The 26,470-nt window shown below is 36.5% G+C and overlaps 1 protein-coding gene across 5 annotated transcripts in view; it reads right to left on the bottom strand.

The window, feature by feature from the left end:
• Nucleotides 1–26,470, bottom strand: part of USP45 (ubiquitin specific peptidase 45) — a 57,029-nt gene that overhangs the window by 8,933 nt on the left and 21,626 nt on the right. For 4 of the 5 annotated variants that reach the window (XM_062572709.1, XM_062572711.1, XM_062572710.1 and 1 more), the window contains 7 exons: nt 26,007–26,152; nt 24,468–24,563; nt 21,761–21,891; nt 7,777–7,864; nt 4,121–4,202; nt 2,992–3,083; nt 861–917 (listed from right to left, as the gene is read on the bottom strand). In XM_062572709.1, coding sequence (XP_062428693.1) covers nt 861–917; nt 2,992–3,083; nt 4,121–4,202; nt 7,777–7,864; nt 21,761–21,891; nt 24,468–24,563; nt 26,007–26,152 — 692 coding nt within the window. Of the gene's footprint in view, nt 1–860; nt 918–2,991; nt 3,084–4,120; nt 4,203–7,776; nt 7,865–21,760; nt 21,892–24,467; nt 24,564–26,006; nt 26,153–26,470 lie in introns of those variants that run through there. The other variant, XM_062572713.1, reaches the window with a different exon arrangement.

Here is a 26,470-nt window from a genome sequence, read left to right as displayed (position 1 = left end):
GCATCTCAGACAAAACCCATGAGTTTCCATGCTACCAGTATGAGCCAGGAAGCACAGAGACTCAAATATTCAAAATGTGCTTAAAGATTTAATTTCCACAGCTGTCATCTACTCCATGCAGCAACAACGATGAAAAACTTCCTGTGAAGAAAATTAGTGTTTGGAGACTAGTACATTTTATACAGGATATATTAAATACTCTTCCTTAACTGTATGTGAATTTACCAAAGATGAGGGAAGAACCACCCCCACCCTACTCCTTCACTCCCAAATTAAATCCCCAAGCCCCACGAGAACAGAGTATACACCTTAAAAGAAATACAGTTCCTCTGCAGCTAATGGAGACATTCTGTGAACTATTTATGCTGAAAATACCAAATAATCAAATGCTATCCATTTTTACATAATACTATCTCTTAGGTATGCATCAGTCCAAATCAAACAGCATTTAAAACATCACAGCTCATTTCTCTAGATGCAAACCAATGGGCTAGAATCTAATTTTCCGAAGAACCTTAAAAAATAACTTCACAATCATTCTCTTCATATATGTACACACTAAAAATACTGGTAAATGTAATTTATTTCAGACGTATGTATACTGTAATTAACTATGGTGATTTGTTCCACATTTAGTCAGTTTTAGAAAAATATGCACTTACTACATTGTATATCTGTATATATGAACATCATATAAAGAACAGATGGTACGTTAATGCCTGTATTTAGGGACAGGCATACATTTTTAGGCTCAAAATCAAAACTGTGTGTATATACACACAGAAGCACACATTTACAAAAGGTATGTGAACACAGTCCACTGGAAACTGTAGTCATTTATTAGGTATTCTGTTTCTTACCCTTTCCTCTATTATAGGAAGTGAAAGATCAATGAAAGGTTCTTTTACTGTTGAAATCTTGGGGGGAAAAAAAGAAAAAATATATTAAATATGTAAAACTATATATGGGATCAGTATGTAGCTTCCTTTTTTTAATTATTATCAAAGATCATACAACAAACTAATTGGTTACAAGATGTATCAGATTACAATGAAGAACTTCTCACACACATTTCTTCTACTTTTAATTTTAAGGTAGCTCTGATTTTCTTCAGTAGTCAGGGGAGAACACTGCACCAAAAATTTCAGCAGACAGAAATAATGAGCCAGGCCATCCACCTAGGCAGATTCAAACTAGACCTAGAAGCACTGAGCTCCAGGCACATTTGGGAAGTGACCCGGGGCTTGCAGATGAGTCAAAACTTTTTGGACAGCAGAAGCCGCAAATCCAGAGGAATTATGTAGAAAACTAACCTTAAAAGTTTCCTGATCCTGGACATTTCTGTGCAGGGCTTAACCTTGGGCAATGCTAAGTAATAAGACTTGTTAATGACAGTTAGATGACGGTTCTAACCTCGTACTTGCCAGGAAAGATTAAATCAGACTTATTGATTATAGCCAAAAGTTTCATTAGAAATTTTCACACTGTAAAAATTTTTAAAGAAATAACATTTTAAAAAAGTATTCTACAGTTTTATTTTGTATGCTCTAAAGCATATAAAATCTATGCTGAAACTAGAAATATTGGGTAAGTCATACCTAAAGACATTCTCTCACAGCACCTTCCATCTGCCTTTATGGCTAGAATATCCTGTTCAAGTCTGTTTCTTAAACTCTCTCCCCCCTGCTGTTCTGAAATTCCTTCCAAAACTGACTTATCTTACCTCCGAAAAGACTGTGAAAAACAAGGCTGAAAAAAAATCATCATGTGCACATAACTTACTGAACACAATCATGCCATCAGTTACTGACATTGTTGCTTTTCTCTTATATTTAGGACCCTATCTTCTACCTGTGATATATTATTTGGACTGTAGGCTCCTCTTAGCAAAAAGCCTATGTTTACTTGTTGTATGAGTGACCTTGCATGGTTTAGGCTCTAGTAAAACAGTAAATTAGATTAAAGCTATCATAACTATGTTGACTCACTGGTCAGCAATGTTCAAACCAGAGTTCCTCTAGAGCATGAGTCTCCATGAACAAACACTAGCCCAAATTTCTTTGCCAATGCAGGCAAAGGAAGCTGAATGATAAACTCAACCTAATACAACTACTGCTAGCAAAGTCCTGAATCCTGTGCATGGAATATAGGAATCAAGCAAAAATATATGAGATGCACATAGTACCTACAATCTCTATTTGGGATATAGTTGAAGTTCTTCATTGATGCTAGTAGCACATTGAAATATAATCTGCACATCACACACAGAAAAGTTTACCTGGCACTGCAGAACTGTGCTTAGTTATTCAGACTGATTGATTTACTTAATCTCTATAATATGAAATATAATGTTTTAAGCCAAACAGAAATGTACATTCAATTAAAAAGAATCATGCAAATAAGCTTTATCTCTTCCAAAGTTAAAAGAAAATTATAAGGATCATGGAAAGCATTTATGATGAAATAGCAGTGATATTAATTATGAAGGGAATATGTTGTACATTAGAGATATTGAAGTAATTCTCAAAAGTACTTCAAAAAAAAGAATTGATTTTAGCATTTCCCCATGCCTACTAATTCAAAGTAAGTATTTTCCACGTTTAAGGTATACCCAGAAGAATAGGCAGGAGGATTTATGTTTTAAGATAGGTGTTTAAAAAATATAAACTAAAGGGGTAAGAGGGACGGTTAGCATGGACAATTATAGAATTTAGAACCTCCAGCCTTAAATTAGTTAGATGTAAAAATCAAACCCAATATTTGAACCCCTTTTAAATTCACATGACCCCTCTTCCTAGGTTTGTGGATGATAATGCTTTAAAAAAGGAATAAGTCATTCTAAATGAGAAACTTTCAATAAAGTCTTTTCTTTTTTTAAAACAAACAAGCAAGCAAGTATAAAATTGGCAATACAATTTTATACTTTCAAGACAACATAATCAAACCAGTATGTGATCTATTCCACATCAAACCAAATTCCAAAATACCTACATTTTCACATTCCTCACACATGACAGTGCTAGTCAATTCACCAACAAAGATCCTATCTATGAAGTTCATCTTCACACCCTCTCTTCCATATGCTGAAAAAACATTGCCTTTTTTTAAATGTGAAAAAACATCCAATGCCACACCATAAGTACAAAATTCTTTCTAAGAGTTATTGTGAAAGTACAGTATTTAAGCATATTCAAAACTTTTTCCACACAATTCAATGACTAATACATCATATACTGTTATCTTAACATTTAATAATATTTTACTTATTCAGTGATACAATTTCCTTTTAGCCTTCCCTTCACCATCTACTGTAAACAGAATAATAATGCATCTCTCAAGAAGAGGCAATGTAAATATATTCTGCATTAAAAAGAAAACCAAGATTTTGAGTCATCTGTCTTACAAATATAACATCTGATTGCCTTGAAGTAGACACTAGGATGGCAGACCGGCCGTCATATTTTCTAAATGGTTTTTGAAACTACAAAACCCACAAGAATCAGACAAAACTTGTTCTAATATGTCTTGATGTACCAAGTCTTGTAGATGTGAGAAGGGGCACTTTTGGAACAGTTTAAACTGTATTCAGATTTTAATTAAAACAAACCCTCCAAATTAGAACTGTTTTATATACACAAAAGAAAAAAAAAACTTGAAATTTAACTAAAGACTCTTGTTTTGAAAAACAGGCTTTATTATCAAAAAGCTTCATATCTTGCCTTTGCAATCATATTTGGCACTCTCAGAGTATCAGTGAACTAACAAAAATTCAGTTTCATTTATTGAAAGTGGCCTCTCTGAGTGATACAACAACTTTAGCTATGTAACAAATTTGAAGATGCAGCAGAATATTTTAGAAAACAAAAATAAACTCTATATATCATTACAAGATGCATTACTGATATGCTGGAAGCTTTTACTCTGGATACCAAAGATGCAAATCAACACATAATAAGTTTTCTATACTTTAGCTAAGCACTAGATGGCACTAGAATAATACATAATAAAACTCCTGTAAGGCTGTCTACAGTACTTTAGGATTGCTGCTTGCAACAGTTTTGAAGAAAACAATATCTGAAAACTTGTACGTTTTTAAAAATGATTCAATAAAATTACATACCTTTGACTTTTCTTCTAGTTTCTTCATCTGCTGTCTTAGTAGTTGGATTATTAAATGCTTTTAAGATACCAGTTTGTATACGCTACAATAAAAGCCACAAGCATTTAGTAAGTACTTTTAAGTGGGAGATGAACATTCTAAAAACTATTAATATATGATTAGTTTTTCTACCCTCTTATCTCATTAAGAGAAGCATTGTTTAATATTTTAAAACTTCTCTTGTTACTTGTTAATGCTATCAAGTTACACGAGCCATTTCAGTAAGTAGCCATCCAAAAACTTCCTCCCCATAAAAGGAAGCAGTTGCAGATCACTGGGATGTTATCTGGAAATTATGAGATTTTCAGTGAACAAATGCTTTTTACTTCTTCCACTGCCAGAAAAGAAACATACTGACAAAAAAAAAAAGGGTTGTTATGGACTGACTGGGATTACAAAACATACGAAAGCAGTTAAAAATCTTCTAATAGCCAGATTTCAACGATCATATTTACAGAGTACTTTTATTTATTTTCTAACACTGCAAACTTCTAAGTTACATTAGGATACCTCAGGAAAAAGATGAAATATTTTAAGATCCATATAAACATTTACTCAAAAATCCTAAAAAATGTATTTTGATAGAACTGCAAAGAAACAAATTCATACACATATGCTGTAGTGGCACCACACAACAGCAGGGCTTTCCACCCTATTTCTTAGCTGCACCTGTTATAATGAGATACTATATTACTCAGATGCACACACCAGTAACAGAACTGCATATTTTGCTACAAAATAGATATGCTGGCCCATATTCTGATCGCCTCTGAGGAGTGAAGCAGAAAGCTGTATCAGACACACTGCTAGAGAACATGGTAGCATGAAGGAGCTGTTTTCCTTTTTCCTGGTAAAAGTACTTGCTTTCTAATTCACAAACTCTAGCAACACGTAATGGTCTCTCCCATGTAGGTTTGCAAACAAAATTTACTTTTAAATATGATACTGAAGTGACAACTAGAGCAATATAGCATTCTAGAAACAAAGCGTGGCACAAAACCTTCTTTCGATAGCTCACAGCCTGTGTACTAATAAAAAACAAATTAATAACTTTTATTTGCAGACAGCAAGGTACTCTTTCGAAACATGGACAAAGCATTATGAGGACAGCCTGCTTTGGAGGTTTGGTTTCCAGTTCAGCCACCCATCAGACCAAGTCCTACTCCCACTTTAGGAGGATGTGACCTGGCTTGTGAATCAGCCCCCGCTGCTCCCAGCTCAGCTTTGTTCATCTTAACGCCAACAATATACTAAACGGCCTAATCAATAGGTAATTCACCAAGTTGAACACCACAAATGGGTTTAGGGCCATAAGCAAGCCTTTTGTTGGGATTAGCGCGTTGAACCATTTATTTAGGTCAAAGAAAGACATAGTCTTTGAATGGCCAGGGTGCCACTCGCAGTGGCAGCAGACATTAATCAATTAGCAGCAGGGTTCAGCCACTCCGGGCCCTGGTGTGAAACAATCTCCAGCCCACATTGCTGGAAACCGCAGACAGCGTGCAATTTGGATTGTAGTATCGACAACCTTTTATCTTAAAAAATCCACTTGTGTGCACACGCACTTTTTTTTTTTTTCTTTTTTAATGGGGATAGCGGAAAGGTCAACACTGGTTTCAGAAAGCCGTCTCGTAAGACACGAGTACACAGGTTAGAGGCACGGTGGAATGTGATTTTTTTTAGCTATAGAGCTTCTTGTAATTAATGCAATGTGTGTGTTTTTCTTGGGTCAAAACTCTCATGTTTAAAAAAAAAATAACAAAAAAGCACACCCCCACAAAAATCCAGGTGGAGCTCCTGAAACGGCCGCTGCTGTTCAGCTGAACAGCAGACCCCGCACAGGTACACGCTACAGCGGCCGGCTGCAGCTTTAGCAGGGCTGCAACCTAGACGTTACAGGCTCAAAAGCGAGCACGTTTAAAGGCGGCAGGAAAGGGAAAGGTTAGCGGCTGTAATCATTTCTAAAGGATTCTGGTGGCAGACATATTGCTGTAGGCTTTCCTCGATCGGAGCCCACATGGTAGTGACACCGCGCAACAATAGCGCGACTGACAGCTGCGGGCTTCCCAGGCCGCACAATGCCCGCGCCGCTTGTATCCGCCTGGCGCGGCCGTCGCCGCTCGCCGCGCTGAATGCATCGCACATCTGACACTCGCCGTTTGTCACACCGTCCACGGACCCGGGGAGGGGGGAGAAAAAACACACGACAGAGAGCTTTTACTAGTAATGTCCCTTGCTGAGCAGCCCGAGGTGATAAAGTCACTGTTCGTAGTAATGCACCATTACGGCAAAACACGGGGTGTAATTGCAGTAAAGGGTGGGATCAACCTTTACTTGCCCAGTGCTGCGGGTTGCAGAAATACTGCGCCGCCTAAAATAGGATTTTAAATTCTCAGTGTAGTCCATTACTCTCTTATGGTAGCTACGGCAGCTATCACTTTTCGCTAATAAAACTGCACGAAAGACAAAACATAGGTTATCATAATGACAGCACATTCACTGATGAAACAGGAGATTGATTTGGGAGGGGGAAAGAGAGCAATCAGTCACTGGGGAAGAAGCTTATTTGTTGTAATAATCTGGCTTTTGGTAAGCCCTCAATTGTGAAGCAAACATATTTTCCACCTTTTATTATATGAAAAAAGTCAATGAAAAACAAAATAAGCTTTTCCACTACTGCAAAAACATGACTTTTTTTTTTCACTGAATGAAAAGAGAAGAGCAGTCAGCTGCTTCTTTTACATGCCCAGTTCAACATGTAATCTTATAAGCACGACAATGTCAAGATTCAGCAAGTTCTTTCTGTAGTTCAGTCCTGTTCATGATTCAGTATATTGCTGCCAAGGACAATATGTATTAATATTCTGGTAGGGGAAGATTTAGTTCAGTGCTACTCTAGTGTCAGGAACTGGTCCCAGATACAGCTTCATATTTTATCTCCAGCATAATTCAGCTTAGGTTCATTACATTCATTATATTATCAAACGTGACAAAAGAGGAAGCATACTGGTCAGTATGATGTTTAAGCACTTCCTTTTGACTAGTCTTGCAAAAGGCTATTTACCAAAATATCATCTGAAAAGAGGGTTCAAAGACACGCAGATGAAAACTAACAAATCAGATTAGTTGAAAGAGGTAAAAGAAGCAAAAAACCCCACTCTCTTGTATTCAACAATACAGGAAGCAGAAATAGCAAAGGAAAAAGAAATACAACAAAAATTCAGGCACATCTTCAATATAATATAACTTACTATTTACTAAGCATAGATGTAGATTTTAAATAATGAAAAGCAGTGTCTTATTTATAAAACAAGCAGTTTTTCTTTCTTAGTAAAGCCAAAAAATTCAGATTCATAAAGTTATCAAGTGATGTATTTATCATAGTCTTTCTGCTTCTGATTGAAGCTTTTATTCCAATCAGCAATTTTAATGCATCAACTTGATTATAATTAAATCATGTATATACAAAGTCAGTATTTTTTTGAGATAATAAAAAACGCCACTCTTACTCCATTAAGTGCATCTTTAAAACATCAGGAACGTGACCAACATTGAAATAATGACTTCCAGTTTATAATACACAGTAAGTTCTTCAAAAATAAACAGGCAGATGTTACCTTTGTTTCCTCAATCCTCATTGCATCCAGCAAATAGTGCAGAAGCTCCTGGCTGTCCTGTTGCTGGAACCCCTTAAATCGAGGGGCCCTACGAAAGAAGCAGAAGGAATTTTAAATTTCCTTTAGAGGTTCTCAATGAGACAACATCCACATGAGACTCCTCCTCGATGTCAGGGGTGCAAAAAGGTGCAATCTCCAAATGACCTCATGAGGCTGTAGAAAGCTCCTGGTATGGTTGCATTTTCACCACAAAGTCTACACTTGAATCTGGGTAGCATTTTGACTCTGCTGGGAATGGTTTGATTAAAATACAGCTTTGTGTAGTTGCATCCATGCTAGCAGTACTGCTGTCAGAGTACACCAGTACTTCTGTATCAGCAAATGGTCCCAGTATGGACATATCCCAGGGTCACAGAGGAGAGCAAAGAAAACTTTGGAAGTGCTTTAACTCTCCTACTACCTCACCACCCTCCCTACCACTAGGAAAAGTAATTTCAAATGTGCATATACAATCTGTATATAATAAAACTGTAAAAACACTATCATCTGTATTGGAAAAAGAGTCTCGAAATGGAAGGTCAACAGCTGTGCATCAAACAAACTTCAGGTCAGAATCCAAACACAAACTTCTTAACTTCTGAAACTCGAGCACATACAACCATCTCTTCAGAATGGCTTCATATTCAATCAGTCTACTGAGCTGTAGCTTACTGAACAGAGTGAACACTCAGTAAGATGGTAAACGCGCTAAAAAACATTAGCGTCACACAACACATGGTTTTTAAACGCTATTAAGAAAAGTTTGAAAAAATTGTAATGACATGATGTGCTAATATAGGTGATTTATATGGTATTCCATTAGCTTTTCATTTATGCTAAGTTTCTTCAATTAATATCATAAATATTCTAAACACAGGTTTTGCATTATGGAGAATATTTCTAATGAGAAAAGCCAGGTGTTTTTTGTTTTTTGTGAGTTTTGTTTTTTTTTTTTTTTTTTGTAGAGTTAGTCTTATGAGGTAAAAGTAAGAACTGCTTCATGTAAGCTTTAAATTGATCTTTTAGTACCATGAATTACCAACTCACACCATATCCACATGGAAACTTTTGTTCCCCAGTCTAACAAACTGCAACACTTCGGTTCATATCAAAACATATGGTACTATTAGAAGCAAATATGATGCAGCTTTGTGTCTAAAATCCATAAAAAGCTAGGAACTGCTGAGACAATCTCTTTAAACATTTTTTTTTTTTTTTGCTTGAGACAACACATTTGAATATGGATTCTAAGAACTACTATGTCTGGAAAAGCAGGTAATAAATTGGTTTACATAACTTTTTTTTTTTTTTTTTTTTTTTTCCCTTTGAAGCTGCCTAGGAAAGCTGTATGCCTAACTGGTTTGGGGAAAACCAAACCAAAAAACAACAAAAACAAAACAAACAAACAAAAACCCCAGAGGACAGAGTCAGGTTCAAATGTCACCAGTCTTCTGCATTAATTCAAAGAAACTCTCCTTACTCCCCCATCATAACAAAGTATATCAAGTATTTGGCTCGTATTGCAAATCAAACACCAATGCATTACAAATTTCAGCTTTTCTGTAGTTCCTGAGTACATCAAAAATGTTATCTGCACAAGCTATAGCAGGTCCTAAAGAATCCAAGCCCACCAGAATCGAAGTACACTGTGCCTGTGGGGCAGCCCCATGGGGATTTCCCTGGCTATCCCCCAAACGGCAGAGAGCAGCAAGCAGCACCTCAGGCTGAGCGCAGCAAGCGGCCGGCAGGAGAAAGCTATAAGGTCCCTACACTCCGACAGCCCTGAGATTTTGTCTGCAAGGTGGGTGATGAGCACTTACTCTAGAACTGTGTGCTTCCACCAAACGTCTCATCTCTAGAAATTAGAAATCTCAAAGCAAAGGACCTACGTGCCTTAGGAAACATGCATCTGGTGTTGCCCTTATCCTCTCACACTACATCGTACTTGGAGCTGCCCTCCTTTACGATGTCTGGCAACAGCACCAGAAGAGGCAAGCCAGCTTGCGAGTCAACCCAAGGACACAGAAGGAACTCTGGCAGTTGATGATTTTACACTTTACTAGACTAGACAAACGAAAACTGAAGACTCCACAGCAAATAAAATTATTGTAAAAACAACAGCAGCAGCAGCAGCATGACCCTCAAACAAAAAGAGGGGGGAAAAAAAATCTGTTTCAGACTGGATTACCATTTTCCACCAATGATGTTTCAGTCAATTACACAGGGTTAATATTACCTCTGCCTATACAACAACCATTCAGTAGTCTAAATCACTGTTACTCAAAAACTGTAGACTCCCTTTGTACTAGCCATAACATCTAAAATATACTCTAAATATTGTATTTTGCAAGCATAGATTTTATAAAAATTATAAAATACACTTACAAATATGTGATTAGATCTTTAGAGTGTTATTCTATGTTACTAGCATAACTATAGTTAGAAGGCTTCTCACAAATAATTTATATCTCCAGTTTCTTGCAGCCTCAAATGAGACTGTGTGTAAATGTTCGCTCCTAACATACTTTTATTTCACATTGAGTATAACTTATTGACCAAGCCACATATATCCTTCCAGACAAGTTACCCTGTAGATCTTAATTAAAGCCTTGGACTAATTCATATAAAATGAGATTCAAAGGTTTTTTTTGTTTTTCCACTACTGCCACCAAATGGCAGCTGTGACTTTCCCTGCACACTGATCAGAGCACATGCAGGCTGAGCCATGCGCACCTCTTCCAAAATCTAGCTCAGGAGACAACTGGCTGAGCACAGCTCAAACAGGGATTTTATCAAACTGGCAGAGTAGCCAGAAAAACCAACCATTTCCTCAGTTACTCAATTTTATTTAATGCGTGTTGAGCCAGTTTTCATTTTCAGCCTCAGATTGCATGCACTGACTAATCAGTGCATCAAGCTGTAAACATGTATCAGTGTTTTCTCAACGTGTAGTAATCCTACTTGCCCAACCAAGCTCTTTATCTGCTCCAGGATTCTTGAAGATGAGGTTTCTTTCCTACTCTTATACTAAAGCTAGTCAAGTTTGTTTCACAAATTTTTGCTCATGGTATGCTCATGATATGAGATACTAAAGACTGCCATAAGGGAATGTATTGGACATAGGACGTATGCAAAACAATGAAACAAGTTGGGCAAGCTGTCAAGACTCCAAGTTCGGAGCACAGTAGCCCTGGGTTTTATGCAGCATACAAGGGTCTAAGTCTTGAACTGCTCTCTGAAGGCACTTTAGTAAGTAATTAGAGAAGGATCTAAGGTAATTAGGCATCTAAGGTCAGAACTTAAAATGAAGTAGAATAAATCTAGGCTTACATATGCAAAGCAACACATTCACATTTACGAAAGTGACACAATACATCAAACATGAAATGTGAAAACATTTCATTTTGTATCTACTTTTTCATGCAAAGTTGGCAATATCTATAGTTAAAAAATTACTAATAATGCTGTTTTATTCTGAGGCTGACTATGACAGCTGAAATTAGCAAAATAGGTGAAAATCTTTTAGTATTCTTTTCAAACCAATTTTTTTTGTACATGCAAGACAACCTAAACATTATTCCAAATTAAAAAAACAATTTTGAAATGTTCCTAAGAAACGAAATATTTTCATTTCATACTATAATTCATATTCATACTATATTTCATATGAAAATGTCATGTTTTGCTTCTATTAAACTCAAATATTTTATTTCCAGTCAAATTGATTATAATAACTAGATAAATTCTGAAAAGTACTCAGATACAATAAAACACTCAATTTCTGTTAAAAAAAAAGTAAGTAACATATTACTTGTATGCACATGTTTATAGGAAGATTCATGCACCTTTTCAATTTGCTAAAACAGTTTTCTCATCATTTCTTTACAAGAACAGCAAGGAAATTGTAAGAATTATTATTAGCTTACCCACGTGCAGAGAACAGTTCAATTCTGAGAAAATAAGTTAGCTATAGCATTATTATTTTTTATTTATTGGAAATTTCCTGTTTTCCTGAGACACCAAGCAATACTGGGCATATTCAACACATATCCTCCAAGGTGCACTATAGAGTATGCAAACAAAATTCTTGCATTTACATAATACCAGATTCTTGTGTGATGATTATCCTAACAGGAATTTTCTTTGCTACGGAAGCAGGAGACAACATAGTAAAAGAGGAGAAAAATGAACACTTATTTAATGAAGAAACAATTAAAAAATCTCAGTGTTACAGAAGTTTCTTTTCATTACAGTTACACTTCAGAGATAATTTTCAATGCATTTCAGGGAAAAGCCCTACACATATCTTTTATTACTGTTTATTGTAACCTCTCACTGATGAAGAAACATACATTACCCACTTCAGATAAAATTTAATTTACTAAACTGTATTTCAGGGAAACACAGTTTACTTGTATGTTTCACACGCCAATTTTATTGGTTTAGAGGGAAAAAATGAAATACAACTATAGCAGTTTTCAGGGACAGCTCTAGTTTCCTTTAATATCTTATTACCCACAGTACATCTAAGAGGACAAGACGATTTAGACTTCTCTGTGCTTGCACTAAATCCTCTCCGAACCTTATATAAACCAGCTGGAACTGCTCATTGCCACATGCCCGAGCTTTAAGGGAAACGAGGAGGGAAGGTAACAGTTACTGCGTTAAAACAGAAGCGGCAGGGGAAGCGGCTTGCAAAGACGCTGCGTAAGGTCACAGCAGTTTATTCTGACCGACAAATGATGACGCCGTTCACACAGTTTAGTATCTGGGTAATTGGTCATTCAGGTCCGCGGCACGCTCTGTACGTAATTCTAAATAGCCGATGTTCCGTGGAAAAACATTTCGGAACAGAGCGTTTGTTTTCTGGGGGAAGCCACAAAAGAAGCCAAAAAGAAAAGGAGGGAGGGAGGGAGACATACGCTACACAATTTATTGGACTTCCTACACTTTTAAACCAGTATTCGAGGGGGAGGGTGAAGGAATTAATCCATGCTGATACACAGGAATCTGACAACTAAAAGATGTGCACTCTGGTCTCCTTGAAAATATGCTTCAAGCAAGATCCTTGGCAAAAGTGGGGGACTTTAAGATGGTTGGTTGAGTTGACCGCTCACAGATGTGCTGACATATGGAAGCCAGTGCCAATGCGATACAACCTGTTGTACAGTGTCAGCAGTATAATGACAGAACAGGTTGAACTCTTGCTAATGGCCATAAGTGGTGAAGGACAACTGTGACAGCTACGTACGTACTCTGTCCTCTCATTACTCATCTGGAGACAAGTTAAAATTCCTTGACTATCAGCTCAAGGAACGTTTTTTATGATGAGCCCCTCCTGCAGTGCTTTTGATGTCAAGAACTACACAATAACATGTATTGTTAAAGAAAAAAGCGGTAATGCTTTTTATTCCTATCATATTCAGTCTGGCTCATATGATGAGATTAAGCTATGTTTTAAAAACAAAACTTAAATACGGTAAAAGTCATTCAATCAAGTTGCCCAGAACTGACATACTTTACTGTCTTTAATAAAAATCCTCTCTAAAGTGTTCCTTTCAAACAATAATTACTATCTTTGAATAGATAGCCTAATACCTGGGAAACTTATGAAACTACAATAAATGCCCGGAAATATTTAAGAAAAAAAAAAGAACATACTATTTGGTTGTTCCAAATAATGTTAAAATGCAAAGGAAATCTTTTAATTCTGCAATACACTACAGAGAAGCAAAGTCAAATGTATACTTAATGCTAGTCTATAAAGAAATTTTGCTTATTTGCATATGAGGATGTTAATCCCTCCTCATGACTGATCAGTTTAAAGACTAGTGAGAGTTATAAATGAGCACATGAAAGGCCATTTTATAAAAGTTACCACAATTTGTAGGACTTGTTTTTTTTTTAGTGACACTGTATCTACTCACAGCCATTACAGAATAGTAGAATAAAAAGGTTCTAAAACAATTTGTCATTTGTCATTCCCTAAAATCCAGAACTCTTCCTAGCATAATTTTAAAGTTCAAGATTACTTATTCCTTGTTAACTTTGCATAGTTCAAAACATGCATTCTTAGCCCATTTACTGCTTTCAAAGTACAGTTATAACAGATAAAACTCAATAGATAAATAAATAGGGAAGCTTTCGAGACCATGGTTCCATATTACCAACACCACATCCACACGCTACCAGATTACCCACAAGTGCAGGATTGAGCACCTGATCTCTTTTCTTTTGAAAGCATGCAATGCTGTGCTAGTGCTGGATTTGGGCTAGCAGCAAGAAGACATTATATGACCCAGGAGATGCATGCTACAGAGAGAAAACACTAAAAAAACTAAGAAATTAGTAAACTAGTAAACGTTTGGCTGCAAAACTTTACAGTTCCAAAATTGTTTAAACAAATTTGAATCAAAAGGCTGAGCCTTGCACAGTCCAGTGCCTTTGCATCATGTGGCTATGACATTTTTCTTCTTGCAATAGTGCCCTTCAGCTGGGTCTGCCATCTCAGCGGGACAGCAGTCTCAGCAACACAAGAACAGGAAGTCAACAAACTGACTTATATGCAACACTAGTATATAAGAAAAGGAGAACAAAGTCCTATCACGTGATTAATCCCTCCACACTTGCTAGATTTCAATGAATTAGGTATTATCTCAAGCTTGTCCCAGAATCATAAAAAAATCATAAAACCTCTGCTATCATGAGGTGCTGAGTAGGAAAAAATAACTAAAATAAAGATGGGCTTATCACCACATATAACCAGAATAAATGATGACACATGCGTGTCCTACATCAGTGGCATGGAGAGAGAGAACTTAGTTCTTCTGACTTGCTCACTGATTTCTTCCATCTTTTTCTGCCTCACTTTCCCCATAAAGAGAAAACGAGGCATCATTACTTCCTCGTAATGCACCAGAACTCTGGTTCATAAACAAAAAGCACTTGTGAGAAGCATCTTTGAATGGATGTAATAGCTGGCATGCTAGAACAGATCCGTTTCCCCACTTGGCCATCAGAGGGAAAACATGCTTCTCTTTACTGACAACAATAGAATTATCTGTCCATGGAGATTTCTTCCCAACTACTAGCTGGTAGTCAAGCAAGGCTTTTATGCATGAGATCTTGTATCCCTTTTAAAAATGTCATTGCATTATATAACTATGGATACCTAATGCTTCTTTCTTTAAGTCCTACTAATATTTTCAACAGCGATAGCTAATTCTACAGGTTAGCTACAGAGAATGTTAAAAGAAGGATTTTTTTTTCCCCTGGCTCTAAATCTGTTGCCTTTCAGTTTCACAGACAGCTCCTTGAACTCTTATGAGGGCAGTTAAACAAGCATAGCTAATTAATCTTCTATCATTTATTGTGTTCATTTGCTGTCATGCCTCCTTTTCATTTCCTCTCCTGTCTAAATTCCTAAGTCACTTCATAAGAAAGCTTCCCACTTATTTCTCCTTTAAATCTCTAAAATTGTTTTATCTTATAATACGCTATTCAGGTTAGAATGAGCATTCCAACTGAGGATACACCTTTGACGTATTTAATGAAATTATTGTTTTCCTGTCAGTTTATTAGATGTACAAACATTTCTTCGTTAGTTTATCAATACTACACACATTGCAATAACTTTTGTTGTCCAATATGATATACAGGTTCTCCACCCAAATGGAAAAAGTCAATATAAAACTCAGTGCATGCTGCTTACATATGCAGTTAATCTGTTTTGCATTCCTAAAACTCATTCATCCACCCAGCTTTGTTAACTTCTTCCTAAAATCAGGAAAACTGGCGAACTTAAGTGAGATAAACAGAGGCAATCTCTCAACTTTGGCTGCAACCAGAAGATCATTCAATCTCCTTTCTCAGAGGACTCTAGAACACAAAGCAGCCACTGTGAGCAAGGCACAGCATGGATCCAAAATAAAACTTTCATCAGGAAAATGACAACCTTGTGTTCCACTGCTATTATGTTTAAATAGTAAAAGGAGAATGGGAAAATGAGAAAGTTGGACTTTTTTCTTAAAAAGGTTTTTCTTTATTGGAAGTAAAAGGATCAAAAAGATTTTTAATCATGAGAAAAACCCTCTGATTACTTCATTCCTTAAGTCCTTATATCTTGAACAATATCATCTCATTTTTCCCTAAACATTTTCTCTCAGAAGGAACTCATGTGGAACACTCCAAGTGTTTTTTCAGGTTTCCCTCCAAACTGACTAACTGCCCTAACTGCCTATGCACGATCTCAATTCTGTCAGTCCCACATAAACCTTAAATATCTACATATCTTGAATTCTACCTTCTACACACAGGAAAGACTGATTACTACTCCTTAGGAAACAAAACAAAAACAAACAAAAACTTCTGTGTTTGCTAAATACCAATAAAATCTTTGTTAAGCAAAAATTATTGCTTGCATGTTAATGTAGCAATATAGTACTACCATAAACTGTTCTTTGGTGGAAGTTTGAAGCAGTTTTTCTAAAATCTTTAAGGACCACATTTTACTAATCACTTAAATAATGCAACATTTACTTGCTAAACAAACGTATGGTTTTTTCCACCAGTAAAATTACTCGGTCATAACAAACAAAAGAAATAAATGTTATGTCCTCTTAATATATAAATTTTACATTAGTCACTAAATCTCTAGATAAGTCAGAAGTCTGCAGTCCTAATATTCAGAATAGTGGAAAACAAACAGAAGGGCCCCGTAGCTATGCTCACAATCTGTCCTAGCAAAACATCTGACAGCTGCAACACTAACAAAATTAACAGTGGATGAATTAGTACCAGACGCTAAACAGTTGCTACAGAAAAAACCTCATCCATTTCTTCTCTTCTTCCTCTTTTCTTCAACCTGGCTACTCCACCACTTGATAAAATTAACACTCAGTATCATTTTTTTCTGTTGCTATTTTATGAAAAACGTACCACAAATACCCTTCCACACTCAAGACGATGAACTTCAGTCTGTGATCTCTCTAGATGCTCAGTTCACAACTGAAAGGGCTATTTCCCAGTTCCCTTGAATCTTCTGAGCAGAAAAGATGAACTGACCCACAGATTTCTTCACTTACTGATTTTGGGGTTCCATGGGGTGACATCAGAGAGCCGCCAGCTGAAGAACAGCAGCACCTCCTCCGTTTCTTTACATGCTCTCCGCCTATACCTAGCTCCCAGTCCCTCCATCTGCTCATTTCTTTCCTCTTCCTTCCTTCCCTTTTTTCTTGGGACTTCTTGCATTGAGCAAGATATCAGCATCCAGTACTGACTAAAAATTAAGAATTTAGAATACATTTTTACAGTAGTTTCAATGAAAGCTTTAAAAACTTCTGCTGTCTATACCATAAGACATTTCACTGTCACTTAGCACTACCTTCAAAATAATGTCAGCAAACCTCCAAACACAAAAAACCTGTCATCTCTACTCCAGTTTACATCCCAGCATTCCCTCATCAGGCAGGTTATCCTGGATGGAACAACAGATAGGTAATGAGTTTTGACAAATCAAAATAGATCGCAGTGTTTTAAAGTGGACTTAACCCTACCCAACAAATCTTTGCCATTAGAACCAGGTAGTACCTCCAGCATCAAAACCAAATGTCTTTTTTTTTTTTTGCCCCCTTAAGCTGATTTTACCAACATTTTCAGCAGATTTTTAAGCATATTAAAGAACAAAAATATATATATTTAATGGAGCTTATTGCCTAACTCCTCATGTCTTTAAAGTATCACATCCGTAACAGTATTACTGTTATAGCTACAATACAATGAATTCCTACCCCCTTATACACCCTTTGGTAGCTCTTCACAGAAGATCTTAATTGAAGAGAGAGGAAAATTCAGAGTCTAAACCAAATTCTAGATCAAAAGGCAATATTCCCTGTTCCCTCAGTTTTGTCGTATAAGAAGATGGTGTTTAAATAACAGCCAAGGTTTTATTTCTATTGAGAACTTCCAAGGATCCTGCCTAGGAACTTCTGATGAAAGGAACATCAAGTAGGTGTGTGAAAGGCAATCCCTTCGCAAACACAGCCTTTCTCAGATCATTATAGGCCAGGTTTTATTTCTACTCTTTTTTTCCCCAAGTAGCTTTTGAAAACAATTAGAAGAGAATACTGGGTGAGACAGACTTCTGATCAAACCTCACGTGGCAATATCTATATATACTAAGTCCTTCTTACCGATCTTTCCTTTCAAATTACAGACACTGCCACACCATACACACATATGCAGTCACTCTACACTATACACTATAGTACACTATAAAAATACTTATCTGCCTTTTACAATTGCACATTACAGTACATTGCACAAGGCTTATCAACCACTTTCTATGCTTGGAAATTCATTACAAGAGTAGGGATTTAATTTTTCAGAGGAAGGGCCTGAAGCAAACCTGGTCTACTTTCGGGTTCTAAAAGACCATTTTGCAGCCCTCCTAAATGTTCCTCTACTTGGGGCCTAAGGGGTATTAATCTTGAATCAGAACCAAAAGAGGTAAGGAAGATAGAAATAACTGCAATTATGCAATTTTGTAGTTACAAAAACAATTGTTTTGTGAACACACAGGGTGACCAATGTGCAACTTTAGGCACTTAGTTTGTATACTTGAATTCAGAAGACAGTCTGGTCTAGATTCTCCCATATACCTAATGGAAAAGGATATACAAAACCCTCAGACCTTAACAGGCTGAGACTGCAGGGCACCCATCTTCCTCACCACAGCAGAAGCCTTGGGAAATCAGTCTTGCAACTTCCGGACCTCACATAAGATGGCAAGAATCCTCTCATTTCCACCTTTTCAGCTTTGCTTGTGCTATAGAACTGTCTGATCGCACTCTGAGTAGTTGCAAGTCTTCTAATTGATTTTGTGATATTAATATAGCTGATGTAATCCTTTTATTTGTGATTTTGCTCAAAATTCCATGCCTACTTCCAAATTTTTCATCTTATCTTCACTGTTATTTCTCACTGCAGCAGATGGATTTAGATTACTTAAGGGCTAAGACACCTGCATAGATGCAGAGTTGCAAGAGGGATGCAATTCCTTCAACATATTAATACTGCTATCCAAGATAATAAAGAACTCCTTTCTTCAGCTAATTATTTTTGCCATTTCACTGAAGGTGCACTAATCAACTGCTTCTGTTTTTTTTGTTTGTTTGTTTGTTTGTGTGTGTGTGTGTGTGCACGCGCTAAACCAGATCACTGAAATGACAGATTTAGAAAGGCAGTTTCCTCCCACCATCCCACAAGGGTGTTTAACTCAGATCATTGGGGATCCAGTTTACCAGTAAAAAAAAAAAAAAAAAAAAAAAAAAAAAAAAAAAAAAAAAAAAAAGCCTGATACAGAACTACAGTCACAGACTTAAGCATGTTGGTCTGATGATTTTAAATAGTTTCCTGAGGAAATGAGGTTTACATGATAGCACTATTGTGGGTGTATGCACATGAGGAAATGTATAGGCACACACACACTCATAACTTCTGAGCCTACTGGCCAGATTCAAACACGTTTGATGAAAACTAGAAATATTTCATTAAAAATTGTTAAAACACATGGCTAGATAGAAATAAGGGAAGGACTATAAACACTTTTCCACTTTGTATTCCAACTGTGGAAGAGTTAAGCTTTAGTGAGCAGCAGAGAATCCCCATAGGAAGACAGTATCTGAAAACAGGTGATTTTAGTTTTACTTCTCACACATCTGCTTGTTAAAGAAATGAGTTTGTGATAATGCATGTGAAAACCACATAACTGTAATGCAAGCCTTTAAGACTACTTGGCTAATAAAACTTCTTGGTAGGATTCAGAAGCAGCTGATGAAGAATGCTGCAGCAACACATACTTCTTCCTAGCCAGCACACTCACAATCTTGCCATGCTTTCTCTTTCATTTTGTCTTTGCCAGGGAGTAGAACGTTAAAACACGAAAAAAGGCTTCTTAAAAGTGGTGTGACAAAACACTGCATTCATTTTGTTTAAATTAATATGTAAGAAATGTATTCAGATTGAAAAGATAAAGATTCCTCCTCTCCGCATTTCCAGCATTGCAGGTTCTGCTGAATTTTCTGAAATTCTGCCTTTCTTCTTCCTGGCTCATGTGTCACCTCGAATAAGAATGGAATCAGACCAAAACCTTCTGTCATAAGGCATTGCCACTTCCTGTCCTTGAATACTTAATTTCATGTTAACAGGATGTGGCTGACAGCTTCATTATTGATACATAAGCCAGAAAAGGATTCAAATCTCCGTGTTGTGTGTTCTGCAAGGCTACAAAACTAAAAGTAGGGAAGAAAGCAAGAGTTTGCAAAAGCTGGCAGATGCACACCTAAGTAACAAAAGAGTGCTCTCCATGCAAAAAATGCTATACTTTTACACAGGTATTTAAAGTATAGACACATTTTAAAGATCAAATCACAACAAAAAAGAAAACCTAGATACCTGAGATTTAATACTGTCGCATCATCTGACTATATATACAGATACACACAAGATACAAAACAGTTGTCATTTAAAAAAACACAATGTCATCTAAAATGTATCGCACAGTGATTATTTTACACTGATTTTGCTGAGAGGGGTTTCCAAAACGTGTTTTATGTCATCTTCTACTATTAATACTTAGAACAACAGTTACTAGTCCTACTTAATCATTTCCCTTTTATCTCTTTACCAAAACTTTCTTATAATCACTTGAGTTGTCCTCCCAAACATGATAAATTTATCTTTCCTATAGATATTTCCTTCAGGTAGATAATGCTAAACAGAGAAAACTGCTATCTGATTCAAAGTCACTATAAGGACATTCTACATACATTTCCTTTTACAGGTCAAAGCAATCCAAAAGAAGTCAAGTACAATAATAAAAATACAACAAGTTTCTGAAGATTAATTCTGAGGACAAATAAAAAGTAGTAGCAGATTTCTGTATCTGAATTAAATTGTCCCTGCTCTATCCTAAAAGCTTCCATTTCTTTTTAGGATATTTTAAACTCATGCTTGCATAGCAAGTCTGCCTCGAGGTAGTAGTAAGCAGCACCCTTCCTGCTAACTCTCTTGTTGCAGAGCACTTAAAATTCCATTAAAAATATTATGGCAAATACATTAACATACATTATTAACTTCCAAATCTTTTAAAATGCAAGATTCAGCTGTATCGTGTTCCAGTTAATCTGCTTCTATACTATTGCCTGTAGTGACAGCCTCTACATCTACTACCTACAGTCAATAGGTATATATTTATATATATAATGTCAAATTTAAATATTTATATCAACTTTTAAATAGGTCTTCTACAAGTGTTTTAAAAAGCAAGACTGTTTGTGTCATAATTGAAGACACCTACAAATACCACTGTAAACATTTTCCACCCCAAGAAACAGGGGCTTCTTTAGGGCTTGTGAGCTCTTTGCAATCTGGAGCCATATGCCATTTCAATAGTGCATCAAGTCCTTACTTGTTAGACCCTTTCTAATATTGGATTAATGCCAAGGACAGACATCATAGCAGAGGTTTCACATTTAAAAGCTTAACTTTTTTTTTTCTTTCTTTTTTTCCCCAAACACCTACACACATTTTGCAGTATTAGTATAGCTTTGTCCTAGCACACAACTTTCAACAAAACCTGAGCGGCAATTCTGTTCCCTTTAGTTTCTCTTCCACCTCCTCACTTCCACTTCAAAGCTGACTGCTAGTGGCTGGGGACAAGACCATACACCTTACACACAGTGGGGATAATCCTGCACTGCAACAAGAAACCATGCAACTTTAAAGCGTAAGGAAGTCATTTTCAGGATAGCTCAATGAAGTCTAGTGGCTCCTTAGAAGAGACAACAGACATGGAACACGTAGAAACATACCGCTGGAAATTTAAAAAAAAAAAAAAAAAAAAAAAAAAAAAAAAAAAAAAAAAAAAGATGCTGAGAACACTTACTTTTGACAAAGCTGGCTGAACAGTACTTTGGGAGAAAGAGGACCTTTTCCAGCCTCCTTCATGCTGTGAAGGAACAAGAACATGGCTGAAGTCAAGGGTCCTGGGCTGGAGAGGTTTACCATCAAAGGGTCCTTCAAAGGAAAAGTAAAGTGAACATCAGATTCCATAATGAATGACACACAAGATTTGTTTCAAATTAGTATATTTATACCCCAAAACAATGTAGTTCTTAGTCTTAGAGTTTTTTTTTTTTTAATCATGTTGTCACCTATATGACTGAAATAGTCAAGGAGAAAGCTTATTATTTAAAAACTAATAGCTACAAAATTAAGTAATTCTTGATGAGCAAATTGGTTGGTAGCCAGTAATTTTGGAAACAGGCATGTCAATGATTAATAAAGTAAAATACAGTAACACTTAAGGTAACAAACAGGGATGAGTTTTTAAACACAGTTCTCAGTATATTCCTAACATTCAGAAGGCTCAAATATTCTCTCTTGCTGCGTAAATCACATTCACATGTTGGATTTATAACGTTGAAATGCTGCTGTCAGGTACTGTGGAACATTAAGTGCTGCCTGCCCAACAGCTAAACAAACTGCTCACTCTTTTCATCAAGAGACTGAGCTTCCCAAGTTCAAAGCTAAGGTTGGAAACCATGCCAAAACACAGAGTCAGAGCAAATAAAAAAGAAAGCACCGCTCTTGATCTATTTTTGCCAATAATGTTCATACAGTTTTGCTCCATCGGTTTTCTATTTTTTAAGTTTGCCTCGCCTCTGTCTGCTATATAAAACTATCAAGGCCAAGCAATTAAGATTGCAGGAGAAGTTTAAAATTATGTCACTGTCCTCTAAATACACTTGAGCACAGATACAAGATCATCTGGTAGCAGTATAATTTACCATAAATCTCCTCTAAAAATTAACAGGGATTTCTTTTATTGTTAGGCTACGGGACATCAAAGGGAACTTCTTCCAGTTTTTCTCTGAAACTAACTAGCTACACACAAAATGAAAGCTCATTTACTCAAGATGTTATTTAGAATGTAAATGTCACGTGGAAGAGCAGGGAGGGCCCCAGCAGTAGTTCACAGACAGGGGCCAGCAGCAGCTCCCTACAGCCCTAGCATTTCCGTGGGGGACACAAGGAGGAGGTGGCATCAGGCTATGGCAGATCTCCAGCTGCCCTTGGCTTCAGCAGCCCCTCCTGCCTGGTGATTCAAGTGACCCAGCAGGTCCTAAGACTGGAAGGACCTGGCCTGCAGCCATCTGACACAGTCATAGAGTGGGAGACACTCTTAAACCTCTTTGCTACCACTTAAGCCTCCAAAGCTGCAGTGTAGCCAGCTCTCCCTTACGTGCTCCTAGGTTCTCGCATGACCACAGTACTTCTTACTAGCTGGTCTGATTCCCCCCAGAACAGATTACAGTTTCTGGATGAACTATTAGAGAGGATGCCTCTTTAAAAACAATAACAACAACCACCCTCACCCGTCAAAAGATAAGTTGTATGGGTACTCACAAATATTACACTATCAAAATTTGAAAAATATTCTTTATCAAACAGGAAGCTAGGCTTTTCTACATTAATATTTGCTAGACCGTTGTAATTCTCTAAGCCTGTGCTAACACACAAGAACCCAAAAATACAGTCTTTGCTCCAAAGAACTTATTTAATTATAAGCACTCAGATTAAATTAAAAAAAAAGGGGGGGGGGAAATCTTTCAACCTTATGGCTGTGCAAGGTTCACATCAAGCATGAACCAACATACCACTGTCTCTCTGAGTCTCCAGGCATAAGCTCCAGATCTCTGTTGCGGCTCAGGAATAACTTACTGAAATGTTGCTGTTCCGAGCTGCTATTAGAGGTAATATAGATAACAACCCAGTGAATTTCACGCTGTTCTTGCCTGCGGAGGCTACGAACATCACCAACGGCAACCAACAGAACTCTTTGTAATTTTAGAGGTATCCAAAACAGACTCCCACCCCATCAACCCTTACCGCCACCAGAAAGCTCCAGGCAAACAGTGGAAAAAGGAAAAGGGGAAAAAAAAGGGAGTGAGGGGGAGAAAGAAAACCTCTGTAAACTGCTTTTGTTAGCTGGCAGAGGAAAGGGGTATTATCTTTTTCACATTTGCCAATAGCGTATTATAAAAACTCAAGTCTAAGAAATGACTAGGAACAGCAGCACATTCTTTGGATAATAACCACAGTATCCTCTTTCCCATACGCCCCCAATGAACTTGAGGACAAGAAATTTAGTCCTCACTGGAATTTTGCTTCTCTATATTTAATCCTCTCACTATGAAGCAGATAATAAATTTTACAAGCCTTACCAAAGAAAGGCTGGGACACATTGGAATAAAATATTTCATGAACACTTTATATAGCCAAATATACCATTTCCTGTATTACACTCGCACATTAAAGAAAAGAAACAGGAAACAAATACAAGTCAGCCACTCTTAAGGTCAAGTGTTATTTGCTACTCTAATACCTCAAAATGTCAAAGGAGGTGACTGTTCCTTTTTGAGGGCTGAATAATTAGTTTTGTAAAAGAAGTGAGTTCATACATACCAGACTAGCTAAAATATTTAAAGGCAAAAAGAAAACAGAGACTAGAAGAGTGTCTTTCAAATACTATTTTCTGTTCTCCAGCTTCTTCCCATTCACCAAATTTGTACTTCTCACTGTGTACTTACCAACTGGGAGTCTGAAGTATGACAGATTTTTAGCTTTGTTCCTTTTTCCTTCATCTCATACATCAGTTCATTTAGTATGTGAGTCTGTGCCAAGTTCTTAAAGAAAAAAAAACAAACAAGAATCACTGATCTTTCAATTATACTATTTTCTTCAGTTACAAACTCTAACTTCAGGAATAGATAAAAGATATATGCTTAATAAACATACCACTGAGCTTTGAATCAGATCACTAGAAAAAACAAGTTTCACCCTCATAGGAGGTATCACTGATCTCAGAATGTTTCCAAAACTGTACCTATTTCTGGTTCTATAATTCTGAAAAGTTCTTAGTAACTACTTTGTTATTTTTGTTGAACAATAACATTCATTAATTCTAAGGGATTTTTTTTTCTTCTAATGGTAAGGAGATTAACATGAGAAAGCATTAATTTCTTTTAAACTCTGCAGTCTCTCTCAGTGCCCCAGGAAGCATATAGGTTCTGGAATACAGACAAGCATTGCACGTCTGAATTTATGAAAAACCAACTCAACATATCTCAGCTTTGTTTCTTTGCTTTTAGTAAGCTTTCACAGAATCACAGAATTGGTAAGGTTGGAAGGGACCCCTGGAGATCATCTAGTCCAACCTCCCTGCAGGGTGACCTACAGCATCTTAGACAGTATTGCATCCAGGCAGGTTTTGAATATCTTTGATTATCTTTGAATAAATATCTTTGATTACAAATCATTTGGATTTCTACAATGCCCTGAGTAAGGATGGACAACAATTTGCAGTAATTTTACTCCTTAAAATTTACTACTTTTTGGCTAAATTTTGTAGTCATCATCATCACATATGCGAAGTAAAGTATGCTAGTTCACAACATCTTTATAGTAATTTTATCTCATTTGCTCACTCCTGCCTGCAGACATAGAGACATCACTGCTCAACTAATAAGCAATAGGATATTCCAGTATAAAATCCATTTCCACTAGGTTGCTGTTGGTTTTGTTATGTTAGTTTAGCTCCTAAACACAAATAAAAGTGTATCAGTATAGCTCATTCTGTTCAGAAAAAAAAAACAAAACATACCCATAATCAAAAGAAGTACTTTTATATCTGCATCCACTATAGGGGCTTAAATCAACACAACTCACTGTGCAGACACTAGCACTCGATAATTTAAATTATGCATAAATTACCACTTTAACACCCACCAGTATGGTAAGTGCAGCGTATTACTCATGACTGCCTAATGTAGAACTACAAATAAAACCATATGCTGGAATACAACCCACACACACATGCAACGTGTAACACACTTGACATTTTCATTTGTCTCATTACTTTGAAAAATGCTACTGATCTGCGAATTCTTTTTTGTTATATCAGAAAATACTGGTTAGACAGGAAGGAGTGAAAAGGATTTAAAAAGACCTTCAGAAAGTAGCATGAAAATTGATAACACGCAAAATCTTTTATGAAACTCCCATTTTATATAGGTTAAGGACATCTGAAATCTATGAAGAGAAAGCTGTATGCTATCTTTCTATCTTACCTGCATGACAGCATTAAAGAAGCATGTATTTCCTAAATTATTTATTCCTTTAACTGGGACTGATGCAGCATTACTAGAACCTTTTCCTTTCAGTATTTCACTTGTTCCGGTATTTTCTTCACGGAGTCGGATAATTTTTGATGAACCTAAAATTAAACTGTGGATTAGCAATACTATATAATTTTGCAGTCCAAACAATTCCATCCTTCCATAGATTAGGTTTACCTTCTAACATATACTGAAAGATACCTCAATGCTATTTAAGTTGCTTTACACAGTCTTTAAAAAATCAGATCAGCAGCTAAACCCCTGGAAAAAAACTATCTCCCTCCAACATATCTCCAACAAACACATTTCTTACCAATTAAATTATCCCAAAAGGTTCTAACTTCTTCAGTTATTCCAAATGATGAATAAATAAAGTGAGATTTATTACTTTATTAACAAGAGGCACTTCAGATGTA

The sequence above is a fragment of the Rhea pennata genome, chromosome 3 (genome assembly GCF_028389875.1).
Source record: "Rhea pennata isolate bPtePen1 chromosome 3, bPtePen1.pri, whole genome shotgun sequence".
In the NCBI taxonomy this organism is placed as follows: Eukaryota; Metazoa; Chordata; class Aves; order Rheiformes; family Rheidae; genus Rhea; species Rhea pennata.
This window is presented reverse-complemented; position numbering and strand designations above follow the sequence as displayed.